Source organism: Pteropus vampyrus, unplaced genomic scaffold, assembly GCF_000151845.1.
Source record: "Pteropus vampyrus isolate Shadow unplaced genomic scaffold, Pvam_2.0 Scaffold349, whole genome shotgun sequence".
In the NCBI taxonomy this organism is placed as follows: domain Eukaryota; kingdom Metazoa; phylum Chordata; class Mammalia; order Chiroptera; family Pteropodidae; genus Pteropus; species Pteropus vampyrus.
The window spans coordinates 1,967,359-1,987,371 of NW_011889130.1; the positions used below are offsets into that span (position 1 = coordinate 1,967,359).

The following is a 20,013-nucleotide window of genomic DNA, read 5'->3' on the forward strand; positions in this document are numbered from 1 at the left end:
TACCTTGCAGCAGATGGGCAGTGACAGCTAGACCCTGCTAGACACCTTGTAAAAATAAATAAGTTACTTGAAAAGCTCTTTGGGCCTTTCCAAAGAACAATGTTTTTGTCATCTATCACATGTTAAGTCACCTGTTCCTTAATAGATTTTAACAAACGCACATTTGTAACATATTGGCAATCTCATCTTCAGCATACATGTATGTAACATATTTGTTTATTTCTCAGGTTTGTCCTCCGTCCCAAGCAACATTCCATTTGATACTCGAATGGTTGACCTTCAAAACAATAAAATTAAGGAAATCAAAGAAAATGATTTTAAAGGACTCACTTCACTTTATGTAAGAATATATCCTCATATCTTCAAATATGAGTGAAAATCTCTATCACTGCTAAAGTGATTACTTGTATTTGTTCATGTAAACAAGCCTTACTTTTTTGTGTGACTACTACTTTTGGAATGACAAAATCCCTGTTAATCAGCAGTGTTCGAGTTAATGAAATATTATAGAATTCAATTAATAATTCAATGCAACTGATGTTTGCTGAATAACAGCCTGGTGATAGGCAGTGACTTCAGAATTAAGTAAATAGTCCTTAAATGAGCTTATGATTCATTTAGATAATTAAAGTCATTATACACTAAAATGAATAAGATTATGATTATTTATAGGAACTCATTAGCATATAGTATAAGAAAATCTGTACTCAAACCCACTGACTTAAGGCACCACAAATGTCTAACAGTAACACATGCAATATATTTAATTGACTAATATAAGGCTTTTTTTCCTAGACCCTTAAAGATGAAATTTTTTTCCTTATTATAATTATTAATATTTTAATTTTCTAAGATTTAAAAGATTCTTATTTCTCTTTTTAACATTTTGGGCCTCTAGATTTTAGCAAGTAAAATTTATAATTTAATTTGGAATTAATTTGTTGGGAGAAGCTGATTCCACACTGTCACAGGCATGGCGTATCATCTCTTCCCCTCAGCATGACGTTAGGGTCTCTTTTCTGCACTAGGCTATAGTGGTAAGCCAATACTGCTCTTTCAGGCCATTTTCTCACATTCTTATGCTGTGCTAGAGAGAAGAAGTGTGGATCTTGTCATCTGCAGCAGAGTTATAGCACTAAGAGGGGAAGGCAGAGACACCATGACATGTCTGTTGCTGCCATCCACACAGACCTGTTATCCTCCTGTATCTGAGAGACTTGAGGCGACCCTGCCTGCCCGTTCATTACCCTCAGGTCAGTGCATAGACCCTACTGACCTGTTCCAGAAGGCAAGGAAAGGGGACTATTGAGTTCCATTATGCAAACCAGTGCCTGTCTGTCAGCTGGATGAGCAAGGACAATCAGGCTGATCATGTTCTAGGCATCACAAGGGATGCTCTTTACTAGGCTCTCTTGCTCAATCCACAGGCCAAGCCTGCCTGGAAGGAGTGGTGCCTAAAGGCAGCCAAGTCAACCTCCCTGCAAAGCCATTTTCTTCCCTGAGCTTCCAGACAGTTGAGCTCATGGGCCCTTGATTGCTCCCTTTCCTTTCAAATGTACCATGCACACAGCTCAGATTTGGGTAGGCTTCATACATACCATAGTTGTCATATATATGAGCAACTAGAAGAACATATATTTATCTTATAACAGAGGACTCACTTAAATATTAAGATAAACAGAAATAGCACAACAGACTCCATCAAGGATCCATCCAGTCCACCCTACTCACTTCAGACTACAGATACTTTTGGAGAATGGTAAGGCCATTATTCTATCCTCAAAAGTTGGAAATATAGCCTATGAATGCTTCCACCACTTCTTTAACCTATATTCAGCTATAATCAAAAGAATAGTCATATTTAATACTGAAATTATATAAATTTTTTAAGTCACCATATCATTATTTATTTACATTTTAGGAGTGTTAAAGGGACTTAGTCCACATGTATTTCTGCTAATCACTGGGAAATGAGAATTTAAAAGGTGTCAGAAGCTGTCTTAGGCCTTGTTAATTTTCTTTTAGTCCATTTCTATATAGCATTGTGTTGGGAGGGAGAGCGTTCTACAGTGTAGGGGACCTGGGCTCATATCTTACTTCTCTAAGCCCGACCTTCCTCAGCTGTAAAAGGAATATAACAATAGCATGGATTTCAGAGTGGTATTTAGACTACATGAGTGAATATATGTAAGGTTCAACACCCAACTATAACTACTATTGTCACCAGCCTAGTGTTTCCAGACTGGCCAATATACTAATTTAAAGTACTTTTTAAAGTACATACTTTATACTTGAATTGTGGGCATCCTGTATATTTCAAAACATTTATTTAATTATAATATCATCTTATATGGTACCTATTTTTTAAGAGAATCAAAACGTTTAGCTATTCTATAAATTCTCTATATTATGTTTTAATGGCTTGTTTGGCACTGTGGTTCTTATACAAAGGACAATTCAGCATTAGAGAACACGAGATCATTACACATATACACACACATATACTCATACTCCTTGTTCACTTTCAGTCCATTATTACAGCCACATTCATCATGAAAAATCATTGTCCTACTTCTGAAAGGCTATACTTTTCTCATCTTCTGTCCTTACATATAACCACATTGTTTGGGACTCTGTGACTACTACTTTTGGAATTTTTATGCAAAAAGCCAACACTGAAAGTACAGCTTAACTGGAGATATTCTGCTCATCTAACTTGCTGGGGCAGCATTTGATGGTACTACATAAAAGTTCCTACCCCGTTTTATGTTACTTATACTTCCTTTTATGCAGCTCTGACAACTGTATATCTTAACCAGAGGGGAAAAAGAAAACAAAACCCCATACATGATGATTGGATCTAACTGAAGCACACGTTCCCTTTGGGGCTCCTTACAGTGGCAGCCCACAGGAAGTGCACACAACAGGAAGAACAAAGTGTGCAGGGCCAAGGGGCTGGGCCACGCAGGAGGCAAGTCAATTTTCTTCACCATGCCCACTTCCTCATCACTAAAAGGAAAGAAATAATTTTTGTTAAATTTATCTCATGGGGTTGAGTGTGAGTTCACCAACTTGCCTTCCTTTCCCAGACCCATATTTCAGTATAACCAAAGGTAAAAGGAACAAAATCTTAATTGGCATCATACATTCAGAAAGGAGTACAATTGACCAGTTGGTAACAAAATGTAGTTTCATCTCTTATGCTAGGCTTAACTTTTCTCAGGTAAAAATTTTAACAGTAGTGATATGTCTGAAAGGGGGGTAAGAAAAGGGCGAAGCACAGCACCGACAGTGAAACGAATAAATATAAAAATAAAAGGAGTTTAACTGCCAAAGCATTTGTATTTCTTCTGTGCAACAATAACATGAATAATACCAGAAAGACATATTAACTCAGTCTGGAAATAGGAAGAATGTTATAGAATGGGACTGCAGACAAAATTCATAAAAGGAATTAATCTACAGCTGTTCCCTGAAAGAATGAGAGGATCCAGACTAGCACAGAGGTATAAAAAGTCTTAAGGAATGCTAAGCTACCTGCCATTGCTCGTAGGAAACATCAAAAATTATTTCTGCAAAATCTGGCAGGAAAGCAAGGGCTAAACTATGTTAATCTTGTAGTGAAAATAATTACTAGGGTGATTGACAAGTCCCAGTTGCCAAGGACTTGCTCGGTTTTGTTTCTGAAGTTCTTACATGCCAGCAGACCAAGACAGAGGCAGTCATAATGCTTTATGTGGCACAAAGGGCTTAGCTGTGGAAGTCACAGAGTTGCACTGCTACAAGCACTTTTACTGCGAGGTTGCCTCCTCTAAAGGGTGCTGCTAACATCACATGGAACTGAGAAAGGGTTGAGTCATTCCTTAGGACCCACCACTGTCTCCCAAATGTCTGAAATATGTCTGAGGGTGTTTTGTAGGCGTTTATTCCGACAGGCCTATATTCTGGGAAAGATGGTAAACATTAGGAAAAATGAAAGAAGTGAGGTTTTAAAAGTAGATAATAAAAGCATGCAAAAATGTATTTGGTGTGCACTACACTTAATTTTGCAGAGTACATAGATTTTAAGTAAGATAAAATTAATATCATCAATTACTTCTATGAAAGGAAACGAAAACTGGAGGGGGCCTCAACCGCATGAATGCATCACTTACTCAAAGGCACAAAAGCAATCACTAAAGCTTTTGCACACTGTTCCAATTCAGTAGTTTTTGTTTTGTTTTTGTTTAGACTGGGCTGAAAATTTATTTACATGGTTAATCAAACATATGAAATGTTATTATTTGCATTGATTTCCATGAGTAACTAATTACTATAGAATTACTGCTTCCTAATATGATGTAACTTTTTATGCTTTGTTTAGGCTTTGATTTTGAACAACAACAAGCTAACAAAGATTCATCCAAAAGCCTTTCTAACCACAAAGAAGTTGAGAAGGCTATATCTGTCCCACAATCAACTAAATGAAATACCACTTAACCTTCCCAAATCATTAGCAGAACTCAGAATTCACGATAATAAAGTTAAGAAAATACAAAAGGAGACATTCAAAGGAATGAATACTTTACATGTTCTGGGTAAGTTTTTACAAATGAGACATTTAGAAATTATATGTAATATGCAAAGGTAGAGATTTTTATCATCATTATTAAGACTGATAATTCCCAAAATTAATTTTTTGAATCTAATAACCTTTACCTAGATAAGCCATTTATAAATCAATTAAACTATTGTACAAAATTTATAGCACTGAAAGATGCCTTTTGTAATATACATACACTCCCACTACGAAACACCTAGTTTTTCTGACTGTACCATAATAGGTCAAATCTGTTATTCTTAATTTAAAGGTAGTAGTGCAACATACTCAAATATATTGTAACAAATTAATTCAGATATTGTTTCAAATGTACATCTAACTTTTCGTTATTTGCTTAAAATTATTGAGCTAATGAATTTTTTTGTTGTATATTTTAAATTCCACCCTATTTTACTTCTAACTCCCATGGAATAACCACACTCCCTACAATATCCATTCAAAATTCCTAACCAATATTCTCATTCATTTATTTGCTTATCTAATTCAACCAAGTGCCTGGCACTTACTGGAATGTTCTCGATTATATTTCTGTTAACTGAGTAACAATTTCTAAATAACATAATTTTAAAAGTTTAGATGACAAATAAATGCATACTGGCAAACACATACATTTTGAATAATATGAAGGATGACCTTTTTTTCTAATGTAAAATTACTACAATGAATCCTTGATCATGTTGAACAAATTCATGGTTGGAAGAGAGTATAAGTTGCTAATTTTGTAATTTAAAGCAAAACAGTGACCGTGTTATATACTCCATCCTATGTAATACAAAGCAGTCTTTTTCTCAGACTTACAGAAAGGGGAGTAAATAGACATAGAAGTACATACACTGAATGAAAAAGAGTCTAAGCAATGCTCCTATTTCTCAGAATTTTCTTGGGATGTGTATCTCTGCATTGTTGAGTTTCCTTCTTATATAACATATGTATGCTATACTATGTAATTTCCCCTCACAGAAATGAGTGCAAACCCTCTTGATAGTAATGGGATTGAGCCAGGGGCATTTGAAGGGGTGACAGTGTTCCATATCAGAATTGCAGAAGCAAAACTGACTTCAATTCCTAAAGGTTCGTATTTACTTTATTTAAGATATATTTTTTTAATTGTCATCCTTAAGTGACTATTAATGTGATGCTGTAAACTGTATAATTGTCAAAAATCACACTGTAATTAGAATCTTTTTTACCAGTATAGCTGGTTGGAGTAGTATGAAATTTGGTGTTTTCTCGTGCACACATAAATAGCCATATGTGGTGCTTTTTTTTTTTTGTCAGAGTAAAACCAGAATCTTTTTTAAAAAATTTTATTTTAGTAGTTTCGAGTATATAGTACATTGGTTAGATGTTTATATAGTTTATAAAATGATCCCCCTAATTGCTCTTTCCTCTGGCTCTCCACTTAGCCAATACATTAATGTTAATGGCATTCCCTATGCTGTGCCCCCCACCCCCCATGACCATCTATCAACTACTAATTTCTACTTCTTTTAATCCTTCACTCCACTCTCCCAACCTCCAAACCTCTCCTTCTGGCCTTCACCAGATTGTCCTCTATATTGGTGAGTCTGTTTTTGATTAGTTTGTTCTTTTTGTTCCTTAGATTCTTCATATAAGTGAAATCATATGGTATTTATCTTTCTCTATCTGACTTACTTCACTCAGCATAATAACCTCTAGGTCCATCCACGTCGTTATAATGGTAGGATTTCATTTTTTTTTTTAATGGCTGAGTAATATTCCATTGTATATATGAACCATAACTTTTTTTTGTTTGTTTGCTTGTTTTATTTGCTTTTGTTTGTGTTCGTTCGTTTGTTTTGGTGCCAAAACCCAGGAACGAACCAGAACCATAACTTCTTTATCCAGTTGTCTGTTGATGGGCATTTAGGTTGCTTCCATATCTTGGCTATTGTAAATTGTGCTACCATGAATATAGGGGTGCATAGACCTTTACAAATTATTGTTTTGGTTTTCTTTGGATAAATATCCAGAAGTGCAGTTGCTAGATCAAAAGGTATAGATAACCATTTTTCATTTTTTGAGAAACCTCCAGACTGTTTTCCATAGCAGCTGTACCAATTTGCAATCCCACCAACTATGTATGAGAGTTCTCTTTTTTCCGGCAACACTTTTTGTTCTTTGATTTATTGATGATAGCCATTCTGACAGGTATCAGGTGATATCTCATTGTGGTTTTAATTTGCATTTCTCTGATGATTAGTGACCTTGAGCATATTTTCATATGTCTATTGGCTATAGACATCTACTTCTCTTTGGAGAAGTATCTGTTCAGATCTTCTGCCATTTTTTAATTGGATTGTTTGTTTTATTGTTATTGAGTTGTATGAGTTCTTTATATATTTTGGATATTAACCTCTTATCAGATGTATCATCAGTGAATATCTTCTCCCAGTCAGTCAGTTGTCTTTTTGTTTTGTTGATGGTTTACTCTGCCGTACAAAATCTTTTTTTGTTGTAGTCCTATTTATTTTTTCTTTTGTTTCCCTTGCTGGAGGACATATATCCAAAAAGAAATTACTGTTAGCTCTATCAGACAGTTTACTGCCTATGCTTTCTTCTAGAAGTTTTATGGTTTCGGGTCTTATATTTAAGTCTTGAATCCACTTTGAGTCTATTCTTGTATACAGTGTAATAAGCTGGTCCAGTTTCTTTTTTTTTGCATATATCTGTCCAATTTTCCTAATACCATTTATTGATGAGACTGTCTTTACTCCATTGTATATTCTTGCCTCCTTTGTCATATATTAAGTGAGCATACAGGCGTGGATTTATTTCTGGGCTCTCTATTCTGTTCCATCGATCAATCTATCTGTTTTTATGCCAGTACCATGCTGTTTTGATTACTGTAGCCCTGTAGTATAGTTTGATATCAGGTAGTGTGATCCCTCCAACTTTGTTATTCTTTCTCAAATTGTCACGGCTATTTGGGGTTTTTTATAGTTTGATATAAATTTTAGGATTATTTGTTCTAGCTCTCTGAAAAATGCCGTTGATATTTTGATAGGGACTGCACGGAATCTACAGATTGCTTTCGGGAGTATGGCCATTTTAGTGATGTTGATTCTTCCTACCCATGAGCACAATATATGCTTCTATTTATTTGTATCTTCTTCAATTTCTTTTTTTAATGACTTATAATTTTATGAGAACAGGTCTTCTATCTCCTTGAAACCAGAATCTTTTCTCCCCAATGAGAAAAAACATTAAGAAGAAATAAACTTTTTATTTTCCTTCTCTTTCCTGACATTTATTCATCTACAGCTGTCATTCTTTGAAGTGCCTCTTAGAGGTGAGAATTTTGTAGAGGAGAAAGCAGAGATAGATGCACAGGCACAGAAACCCTTGTCCCAGCTGTGTAGCAGTGGTCGTCCCAGGTCGGCCTCTGAAGCCAGACTAAGATAAATGGCGGCTCTGGCAAGGAAGGGCATGAACTTAGGGCAAGGTGCTCTGTACCTTGTTTCTTCACACAGGTGTTGTGCAGATTAATAAATCAATGCACAGAAAGGTGTGAGGACAATGTTAAATGCCCTCTCATGACATAACTATTACTGGAATGAGTACCACACTCTTTATTATGTGACCTGAAGCTGGCACCTCAAAGTAAAATACTTAAGTTTGCTACTGGACCAGTTTTCTAAAACACTACCGAAAGCTCCTAGTCTAATGATTTCCTGGATAGGATTGCCTTTCTCAGGACTCATGCTCAAAGTGTTGTTTTCCTCATCCTTGACAAGGGTGTTCTTTCTCTCTGCTATGATGACTACCTGGATCAGAAATAGCCCCTATGGTTAATAATATATTTTTCTTGCACATAGCTGTGTCTTTCAGTATCTGTAGTAAAAGTAACAACTTCACCATAACTCCTTTTCTACTACCCACCAGATCCAGAAGATTAACAAAACAAATGTAAACTAATAATTTAAAAGATATAGCAGAGCTGCTATTATTAATCAACTGATGATCTTTTGCTTAGGAGAAAACCATCTAAAGTGGAAAGATTTTTTTTTGTTTGTTTGTTTTTTGTGTGTGTGTGTTTTTTTTATACAGGAAAAACCAGTTTAATTCAGAACTACACAATTAGAAAACCCCTTAATTTAGGTGGCTGTTTTTCTACAAGAAACCAAAAAATGTTATAATATTTACTTTCTCATCTTTAGAACAACAACAAAATACAAACTCTACCTAACAAGTTAAATAATATATAAAATCCCTTCCATATGCTGGAAGCTAACATTGAGTGAAGGTGAACAGGAAGAGGGAGAGACAGCTCAGAGATAAGAGATGCTGAAGAGAAGGGCACTGTCCCAGAGCTGTGGCTCGGAGGCATCCTGAAGTTGTCATTGCTCTTTAGATTGACACCAGCAGTCTTCCATATACTGCAAAACATCCTGATTGCAATTCTCTTCAAGTTTCAAAGTGTATCTCAAAAATAAAGGTTAAGCTTCTCAAAATTCTTCCAAAGCCTAAAGGAACATTTTATATCTTTAGAAATTTAAACTGGAATCAAATCTGTCAACCTACATAACTACTTCAGCATCTCTATGACATTCAAAATCCAGTTACATTCTTTGTTTTATAATTTATTTGCTAAAATGTTAAGGCTTACTGCCTGTTATAATTCAATCATTACTACCCCTTGTGGCAGAATAAATTAAGACCACAGGGTCCTTACCAGATCTGACAAGTTAACATAAGGAGAGTGAAAAATGTTCTCCTTATTCATCTGGAAAATTTTACTTCATAATAGTATTACGTGGAAAGGGGGAAAGATCCGCTTGAAGATACGGTAGGAAAAGAAATATTTGTACAAAAGTATGCTAATATTTGTTGACAGTCAATGAGCTTCTACCTAAATTCATATCTTTGCTTATTTATCCAGTGTATACAGATGATACACTTTTATATTTGGTTATCTACTTTTTTTACATCCTAAAGGATGGAACAGTCCCTTCAAGTTCTAGAAAGACAAGAAGTTTTCCTGATACCTCAACATGAACAGAGATTTCTCTTTTTTGATTTGCTACAATATATTCTAGAATAGGTTGGCATACTTTATGATGAATTTTTCTAGTGATTTTTTGTATGAATGATAGATTTGTTCAATACTTAAAGGCTTTGAAAACAAAAACTTTTCTTTTACTTATTGAAGTGAGTATATAGTCATTCTATAAATATAATTAAGCTCAACTAATCAGAATTCAAGAAATTAGAACCCTCAGTTTAGAATTATTTTCCTGCTTTATAGTTAGTTATTTACTTTTAAAGTTCAAAGTAGATTCTGGAATCAACATAATTGATATTTATAAAGATGCTTCAATTACCTTTATCATTCTTTATCACTAATATAGGAAGGAAATATTTCAACAAGAGTTGAAAAAAAACCACTTTTTCCAGCTAGTTAACTAAAACTTTTGGTTGTCAAATGATACCTTATATTTTTAATGCTAGGCATTACATATAATATCAGGTCCTATATAGGACTGATAAAATGAAATTTGACTGAAATTTCTGGTTAGTATCTTTTATTTCTGCTTCAGTTAATCTGGGAAGGCCTGGGGTCAGGATACACAGGTGTAAAAAGAGAAGGTGCAGACGTTCACAGGGTACTTGCCATGTGCCAGGTGGTACTGGCAGATTAAGTAATTAAGGGATGCTTCTCTTAATTCATGCAGAAACCACTACTAAAAGAAAATAAATCCTGCAATGGACCAAACATATCAAATAGCATAAAAATTCATGTGTTTATTGTGATATTTTACAAATTTCACTGGTCCTCTCTGGGCATTGTACCATTTCTTGAAAGAATCAAGCATTTATGCTGCCTTCCCTATAAAACTGTATTGCATAATAACTAAATAATTGATGAAAGAAAATTCTTTAGAGAAGAATTCCATTTAGTAAATGCATGAAGAATGACAAAATCAGGAAAATCACCATGTTCCCATTCTTAAAGAAGTAATGGATCTAGGGAACAGTCATTAATGAATGCTAAGACCATCAGGTCTAATCTGGTCTCTAGTTCTAACTACCAGGTCATAAGAAATAAGGAGGGGTAGAGGATCATGATGAGCTATCTTGTGGAAGTCATCAGCCCAACCCATAAGTGCGTATCTCAAACAAATCAAAATCTGAAAGAAATCAATAGAAGAGGAAGAAAAAAGAGTAACAGATTTTAAGATATAAAAATCAAATGTATAATGTAAACTTTACTAGGACCCCAACTTGAACAAATCAACTGTAAAACAATACATTTGAGATCATTAAGGAAATGAATATTAGATGACAGTAAATATGTATTGCTAATATTTATTGACATGATGGTTGCGTAAGTAAAAGGTGACTTTATGAGTTAGAGACATCTAGTTAAATCTTTACAGGTGAAATGGCATGTATAGAATTTAATTGTAAATACTTCCACAAAAAATAAGTGAATAAAAATAAATCAATAAGTCAATAATCAATAATCAGTGGGGTAAAGGAAACAAGATTAGAAATATAGAGGATTGTTGAAGCTGGGCAACAGCATGGTGGTTCAAAATACTAGCTTCTATTTTTGTGTATGTTTGAAATTTTACATAATAAAAAGTTTTAAAAAAAAGCAGATGCCTAAAAAAATTACTTGAAGTCTATAATGTGAAACTTAACAATAATCAATACAGCTTGATCTTGATCTAACATATATTTCTTTCCTTATCATCAGAACTACCATCAACTTTATTAGAGCTTCATTTAGATTATAATAAAATTTCAACTGTGGAACTTGAGGATTTTAAACGATACAAAGATCTGCAAAGGTAAAAGTTCCCAAAATCCTAACTCAGAAGGGGTATTCCAATATGATGAAGATATTAATGAAACTTCTTGGAAAATGTGTAGAGGGACCTAATCAAGATTTTCATTGTTGCTACTGGAGAGTGTGAAAAGAAAACTGGAAGGAACTGCTATTATTCTCTCAGTAATGAAAGAGGGCACCAAGTGGAATGAGAAGATGGCCCTTTTCAAATGTCCCTTTTGTTGACTATAGGTTAAAGAATTTTCTGACAGTGGAGGAGAGGGCTGTTACATACTGAAATAGATTATTAAATAAAACCATGATATACCTTTCTCTGAACATATATATATCATATGAACATATATATATATACACACATATATACATATAGATGTATTATATGACAGGTTTACATTTCTAACTCGGTTGTTGTGTTTTCAGCTAACTGTATCATACCATTTACTTAAGAGTTGATGAATTTTATGTTACTTTTAGGCTGGGCCTAGGAAACAACAGAATCACAGATATCGAAAATGGAAGTCTTGCTAATATACCACGTATAAGAGAAATACACTTGGAAAACAATAAACTAAAAAAAATCCCTTCAGGATTACAAGAATTGAAATACCTCCAGGTAAAACATTCTACTCATGTTTCGTAGATATTGTACTTTTGTTTTTATGAAACCTATTAGTACATGAAGCAAAGACCAAGCAAGTAGCAAGGGTAAGTCACACGTAATGACCCTCCAGGTTGTGTGAGGTATTTTATACAGCAGGAAAGTGGTTAGGAGAACAGCTGCTATGGAAACATCAGCTGCAACACTCAGGTACCCATTTCCATCTCTTTCCTTTTCTCCTACTGAAACTGCTAAGGCCATTATGGCAGAGGTACTAGCTAATTTCCCAGCTAATTTCAGGTTTCTGGGTTGGCAGTGGCTATGTAAAGGCAGAACTGGCCATAAAGAAACCAAGTAGGATCACATATCCTTTCATTCTGGAAACATTAAATGAAGACAGGCCACATAGATGAGGTCCTAGGTATTTTCACCACCAATGTGGTGCTAGATAAAATGTGAGTGTGCTTTTTAAAAAATTCAGCCAGAATATAAAATTAAAAGTCAGTATTTGGAGCATTATGAATTCACATTTCTTGTTCTTCATTATTAGAAATCTTTTCTTTCTCACCTGGAGGGGCCACAGAATCCGTGGAGGATCTGATAAAGCTTTAGATGCTCCCAAGAACAAAAAATGGAGACAATATTTTACACATAATTTTAGTAGTTTCACAGATCTCCCTGATTCTCACCTATGGACCTCAAATTAAGAATCTCTACTTAATCCCATTTTACCTTAGTCCATTTTTCTCATATGCTTTCCTTGCTATACAACATTGTCATCTTTCAAGAGGCAAAACCACATTGAACAAAACTAGGCTTTGAGTCACTTCTTTCTTCTAGATTTCTTTTCTATCTACCTTTAAGTAAGTTTTGTTAAGTGCACTCCTTTGAGACAGAAAATATCGAAATGGATGTGCTATATGCAGATGCTCATTTCAAAGTTACAACTTTTGCTTTGGCTTTTTCAAATGTTACATTTAAATGTCTATTGTTAACCAGTGAGCATGACCTGAGTCTTCCTTTTCTCAAGCTATCCCAACTTTGCGTACTTTACAACTCTGATCCCAGCTTCTGGGCACTCTTGAATCTACCCTTACTCTTGCTAGCATTTTTTTTTTTTTTTAACGAGTAGAATTATAACACTAACAAAGAACAGAAATCATAAGGATACAATTCAACAAATGTCCACAAAGCAAAAAGACCCATGTCCAGCACTGTTTCCCATTCCCAATGAGGTCAGTGCTGTGGTAAACTACACCTTACACTGACACTGAGCTGCCAGGAAATGCCAGGAACCATATAAAGCATTTGTCACAATATCTCCAAAACAGAGGGCAGAGGGGGCTCTAATATCAAACATAAAAGGTTTTAGGAATGCCTAGAGTTCTCATAACTGGCTTAGATTAATCTTACCAAGACATAAAGGCAGAATCTAAAGGTAGAAATAGTAGTATCTTAGCTTTGCCAGCAAAAGGCTCTTACTTTTTTATATGTCAAAATGCAGTCAATTAAAGAGACCATTTTTAATTCCCAGAAATTTCAGTTGCCAAAAAGGAACAAAGAAGAAATTCAAAGGGATGTTAAAGGGAATGAAGGGAAGTTTCTATACTGTCCATTCTGAGTAATAATTTAATTTTAAAAGGCCTATACACACCTATAAAACTGTATTTTGTCCATTGGTGCAAATAAAGATTTAACTATTGATGCCATATTCCAGATATAGATTTAAGATGTTAACAGATACTCCACTATAAAGCAACTTACAAAAAAAGCAGCTCTATACTTCTCTCTCTCAATCACAGGAAATGCTAACTAACAATTCTTAATCGTTTTGCAAGTCTAATGCTTGAAGCATTAAATTTCATTATTCTGTTCATTTTTAATACTTATTTAACACATATTGTACACATGGCACTGAATTAACCACATACGCACACGTGCGCACATACAAATACTTATGTATATATGTAGAGGAGAGTGGTATGTGCTGACTAGGCAGTGTGCTCTGGGGCCCTGGCATATTTCACACACAGAGCACTTTCATGTATAACAAATGAGGCTGAGTTGTTATATTATTTAATATTTTAAGTGAAATGCATTCGAATCAGTGTAAAGCTCATGAAAAATGTTGCCTATGAACAGAATATCTTTTCACATTTATTGGTGTATTTTTAATCTATTCATTTTACATTTACTGTACATTTTTAATCCATTTTTTCCTACTACAACAGATAATCTTCCTTCATTCTAATTCAATTACGAAAGTGGGAGTGAATGACTTCTGCCCAACAGTGCCAAAGATGAAGAAATCTTTATACAGTGCAATAAGTTTATTCAACAACCCAGTGAAGTATTGGGAAGTACAACCTGCAACATTTCGTTGTGTTTTGAGCAGAATGAGTGTTCAGCTTGGGAACTTCAGAAAGTAATAATTAGTAATCGATAATATCCATTTAATACAAAATTCAAAAATGTTACTTTTGGAATACTTGAACTATATTAATAATGGTGGTATTATGCATGGAAGCAAAAATCTATTCCCATGTGTTAAGTCTCATGTCTTACTTTAGGACAAAAAATTTCAACAGAATTTTGCAAAACTATTGATAAATCAAGATTGAGAGAAACAAGCATCTATTGCAGTTTTCTTCTACAAACAAATGATTTTGCATATATCTCATGCTTAAACATTCTTCCCCACTAACAAAACAAGAGACATTCAATATTTAACACTTTGTTATCAAGTGCATTTTTAAAAAGAACTGTACTGTAAATGGAATGCTTGACTTAGCTAAATCTGTGCTTTCATTTGCTGTTAGAAAAACAAAATTGACAAGGACAGTAATATGAAGAGGACATTATACTCTCATTATTCTTTCTTTAATAACTCGGGTAGTACTATAATATTTCTAATAATGTTGAAGTATGGTTTAATATAATCTTATTCAAATTCTCATGTCTTAGAGCCTTACTGTCTATATGTTTAAAACTAACCCTTTATAATAAAGTCCTCTGTAAGTGTTCATTACTAACTCAACAGGTGCTATTCACAGAGCTGGTTTTTGAGCTATAGCACATGCTTTTTTAAAAAATAATTATTACTCGATTATAAAACTTCTATAAAATGCATAGTGAGTGTTTACATAAAATCTGTAACTCATATTTTTTATTACCACAGTTATTATAAGCTTTAATAGTATATCAACTGTTAGGTTATGTAACATTGTCACTGCAACACTAAGGAATATTTTCAAGGTGTCCCTTTGTAAGATGTTGGTTGGAAGAGCCTGGACACTATAAATTCTACACCAAATTGTCTCCTCAAATATGTACAGACTGGATAACTCTAAAAAACACACCTAGTTTAACTAATTAGGCAGAGCATTAAGTAAAACACACAGAAATTATATAAAATTTAAGAGTATTTTATGTATTTTTTATTGGCATTCAACAGAAGTAAAACTAGAAAATAAGGAAAACATTAAAATATTGGTTTGAAAGAAAACATTTGTGCTTTGCTTTAATTTTTCTTCTCTCACCCAAGAACTATTTTTCAGAAAACTCTAATTGCTATACAACTTTTTAATTTATTTTTTAAAATAAATTTATTTATTTAAATTAGTTTCAAGTCTACAGTACATTGGTTAGACATCTATATAGTTCATAAAATGATCCCCCCAATTGCTCCCTCCCCTGGCCCTCCACTTAGCCATCATATTAATATAAACTGCAGTCCCTGTGCCGTGCTCCCCATCCTCATGTCCAACTATCAACTACTAATTTGTACTTCTTTAATCCTTCACTCCATTCTCCCAGGCCCTCAACTCCCCTACCTCCCCTCTGTCTGTCACCAAATTGTCCACTATATTTGTGAGGTTTTTTTTGGTTAGTTTGTTCTTTTTGTTCCTTAGATTCCACATATCAGTGAAATCATATGGTATTTATCTTTCTCTGTCTGACTTATTTCACTCAGCATAATAACCTCTAGGTCCATCCATGTCGTTACAAATGGTAGGATTTCATTTTTTTTAATCTATACAACTTTTTAAGCATAGTATTAATGCTTATTCTTAATAATAGTACTAAAATGCTCCAAATTATGCCTGTGCTATGAAAGATAGTCATCTTTATGTTAAATGACCTCAAAAACGAGATTTTAAATAACTTTGGAGGTCATAGAAAACATGTTCTTTGCAGAATGTGTGGCAGCTCACTGGTTTCTACCCCACTAGCATGCCTCCTGCACCTGCACCTCACAGCACTGTGTGGCAATTGACAATTTCTCAACAGGGAGTGAGGGATCCAAATAGAAGCTGGTTGAGAACAACTGCTTTATAGAAAATGTACTTAATTTCTAAATTCTGAAGCAAGTTTAGAACTTGGAACAAAACAGCTCTTTTTGTTTAATAAAATTGTATCAGTGATGAACAGAAAGAGCCCAGGGATACGGAACTCTGAGTTGAAAGAACGAAAACAGAAATCTACTTCCATTTACAGTCTTACGCAGATCACAATCTCTTTGAAACTGTCTCATCCTCTATAAAGGGTAGGGTGACAATACTGCTCGATTAGATTGTTATGAGGATTGAATGATAAAAATGTATGTGAAATGCTTTGTAAACCATAAAGATTCATAAAACATGAGTAACAATTATGCTGGGCACTTACTAACTGACAAAAAAAATTAAAGATTACGAAATCCTTCAAAATAAAAGAATATATTACAATGAAAATCATTCTAAAATTAAGTATTTTAATTTTAGGTCATAAAAATAAAAACTGTCACATCATAGCACTTCTAAGAACATACGTTAAAGTCAAATGTTCACTGAAATTTTAAGAATCTATTTCTTAAAATTAATAATTAAATTCATAAGGTTAATGCTAAGGTTAGAATCATCTAAATGAATTAGCCTATGATTTAAGTAGTGGAGCTTAAAGTAGCTAAGTTAAAATTTTTCTGAAAAGACAGTAAAAAATTTTAAATACTAGAAATAATTACTGAAATCACTGCAATTAATTTACTGTACTTAACATTTCTGTTTTTCACCCCACAGCTGTTAACCATTTTTGGTTGTAACTTTACAAAAAAGAAATCACAAATAAAAATTATAAACAACCAAAACTATACTGAAGTTTTCTGCTACCAATCTATTTTATGGTAAATACAAAATATTAGCCATTAAAGTTTGGAAACAAATTAATTACTACAACTTACTGGGTTTATTAAGGATTTTATGGTAAAAAATATTTCAATATCCTCTGACATAATACACTAAAAAAATGATCATTGAATTCATGAATCAGACAATACCTTTAGAAAATCACTTGAAGTCACTAAAACTAAGGCTTTTATTTAAAAAATCATTTTTTTCTTCTTTAAACTATTTTATCATTTTTCTGTCCTTCATAATTCCATCTTTAAAAAAATATATAGAATTGGCTTACCTTGGTCTTAATTATCTCTCTACACACGTCTGTAACATATTGCAATCGATGTAACAATTCTCCTAAATCTGTCTTCCCAAAATCATATTGTATGAATAATATTAAATAATAGTTGACATTTAAAAAATATTTTCAAGCATTCTTCCAAATGTCTTGCTTGCATTAATTCATTTAATTCTCACAATAACTCTATGAGGCAGGTACCTTTATACCTGGATTTTTTGGTGTGGAAATTGGGGAACAAAGATTAAGTAACTTGTGGCAGATCTAGGATTTGATCCCAGCAGTCTAGCTCTGTCCTTCTAAATGTGATAAGACACTAATTTTTTAGTCAGTGATCATCATTATTAAAACTGTGTATGGTGCTTCCTTCTGGAGACTCTTTACTTACTTGACTTCCGCACACATTTTTCAGGTTGCCCTTTAATGGCTGGCTAGGGTTCCCAACATTTTTCTTTGGGCCTCTTGTATCTGCCCCCTGGCGTTCTCATCCATCCTATGCATTCAGCCATAACCTCTAACTAAGATAAGGCCTCGGAAATCCACTTCTCAAACATGGCCCTCACTTAGAAGTTAACATACTCTCAAAAGCAAACCTAAATACTTGGAGCCATGAAACTCAACCAAAATCGACATCATAAACAATTTCCTTCAAACTTGCACTGTCCCCCTCTTATCTTTGTCTTTCCTCCAGTTGTTCAGATTTATTCCTGACTCTCTTTCTCCTTCACAGCTACCTGGTGCCAAGTTCTGCCCTAGCTCCCATGTTCCTTGTATCCATTCTTTCCTTTTAATTCTCATTGACTATATCACAATCACTTTATTTTCTAGCTGGAATACCAAAATCAGTTCCTGGCCTCATTTTACCAGTCCAGCTCTAACGTGAACAGCCTAACAGATCTGTGTGCTATCTGAATTGGTTATTCATCAAAAGCCTATAATAGTTTCCACTGATTGTTAAATGACAAAAACTTCTTAACCTACCCCTCAAGACTATCTATGATCTACATTCAAATAATAATTTTTGAGCTTTTTCTTTCATTCTTACATCTTTTGATGTTCCAGCTCAAGATTACTTGCTATTTCTCAAACAGACTCTCTGTTTTCTGGCTTCTGTGTTTTTGTTCATGCACCTTTTACATCAAAATCTTACCTAACCTCAAATGTCCATGTTAAAAGTCACTCATCTCAGCTCATATTCCTGATTCTCTCATAAACAGACGTGCCTTCTCGCCCCCTCCCACCTCCCTAAATCTGCCCTGTATTTTTATTGTGCTTCTCTTTTGCACTTATCACAACCTAACTTATTATAGCTATTTATACATTGGTCTTTCCTTTAACATTCTCCAGGGGATTTGTAGACATCTTGGTTGCAAGCACTATATTTTGGTTATCTTTGTATCCTCTTTCTTCCCTTCACCAAAGACTACCACAATACCTTGACTCAACATATGTTTCTGAATTAAATCAGTGCAGAGTGCTTATTAGTGAGAAGAAAGAAAAACTTTTATCCTCACCCTAAGAACATGATGTGTTTTTATCCTACATTTCTTCTTCCATCTTAGCAGCCCACCCTACTCTCCAGCTCTCCCACCTACTACACTCACCGTACGCAGACGTACTGTGTGCTTTGCATTATTCAGAGGTAGACGCAGACTGCATTTTTTTCTCAATGATTCAGTGTTATTGAACAGATTTATCACAATCTCTGAGGAATTCTAAATCAGATCCTCCCATCCAATCAGCTCTGACTAATGCTGTAGTGAAGCAAGCATTCCCACCAGTGATATATTTCTCCTGGTAAAATAGTAACAAGGAATAAAGAGAACTGCTTTAAAATGAGCCCTTACATGGACAGAGGAAGAGCTTACAGATGCTGGAGAGGCAGAAACACACAGACTAATCAGTCTAAAGAGCAAAAGCATGTGTCATTCTTGGCTCTGCACACAGGACACAAGCAGTCATATGGAGTCCTGATATATTTAGACTTGCAAGTTGAGTGCTGGAGACTTCTTTATTAAGGAAAATATACAACAGAAGCAGAAGTAGGTAAAACAATATAATGTACTTCTCACTCAGATTCAAAAACTATCAACTGATAGCCAATCATATTCATTTGTACTCCCATCACTATTATTTTTAATAGTCTTTACTGAGATATAATTCACATTCCATATAATTCACCCATTTAAAGTATATAGTTCAATGGTTTTTAGTATATATAGGATAGCAACCATCACCACAATCAAATTCAAAACATTCTCATCATTCTAAAAAGAAACCCTGTACTCATTAAAAGTTACTACCCATTTACTCCCACCCTAGATAACTGCAAATCCACTTTCTGTTTCTATAGATTTGCCTATTCTGGATATTTCATATTAATGGAATCATGTAATATGTTGTCTTTTACAACTGGCTTCTTCCACGTAGCATAATGTTTTCAAAATCCATTCCTGCTGTAGCAATATCAGTACTTCATTTCCTTTTATTGCCAAGTGATATTCCATTGTATGGATGGACCACATTTATTTATCCATTCATCAGTTG

At 34.2% G+C, this 20,013-nt stretch overlaps 2 protein-coding genes across 3 annotated transcripts in view; one reads left to right on the forward strand and one right to left on the reverse strand.

Annotated features, from left to right (window-relative positions):
* ASPN (asporin) overlaps nt 1–15,461 on the forward strand; it is an 18,741-nt gene extending 3,280 nt beyond the window's left edge. The window contains exons 2-7 of the mRNA XM_023522567.1: nt 228–340; nt 4,364–4,577; nt 5,561–5,671; nt 11,325–11,418; nt 11,892–12,030; nt 14,247–15,461. Coding sequence (XP_023378335.1) covers nt 228–340; nt 4,364–4,577; nt 5,561–5,671; nt 11,325–11,418; nt 11,892–12,030; nt 14,247–14,444 — 869 coding nt within the window. The 3' untranslated portion in view covers nt 14,445–15,461. The remainder of the gene's footprint in view (nt 1–227; nt 341–4,363; nt 4,578–5,560; nt 5,672–11,324; nt 11,419–11,891; nt 12,031–14,246) is intronic.
* CENPP (centromere protein P) overlaps nt 1–20,013 on the reverse strand; it is a 206,151-nt gene that overhangs the window by 95,149 nt on the left and 90,989 nt on the right. The window lies entirely within an intron of this gene.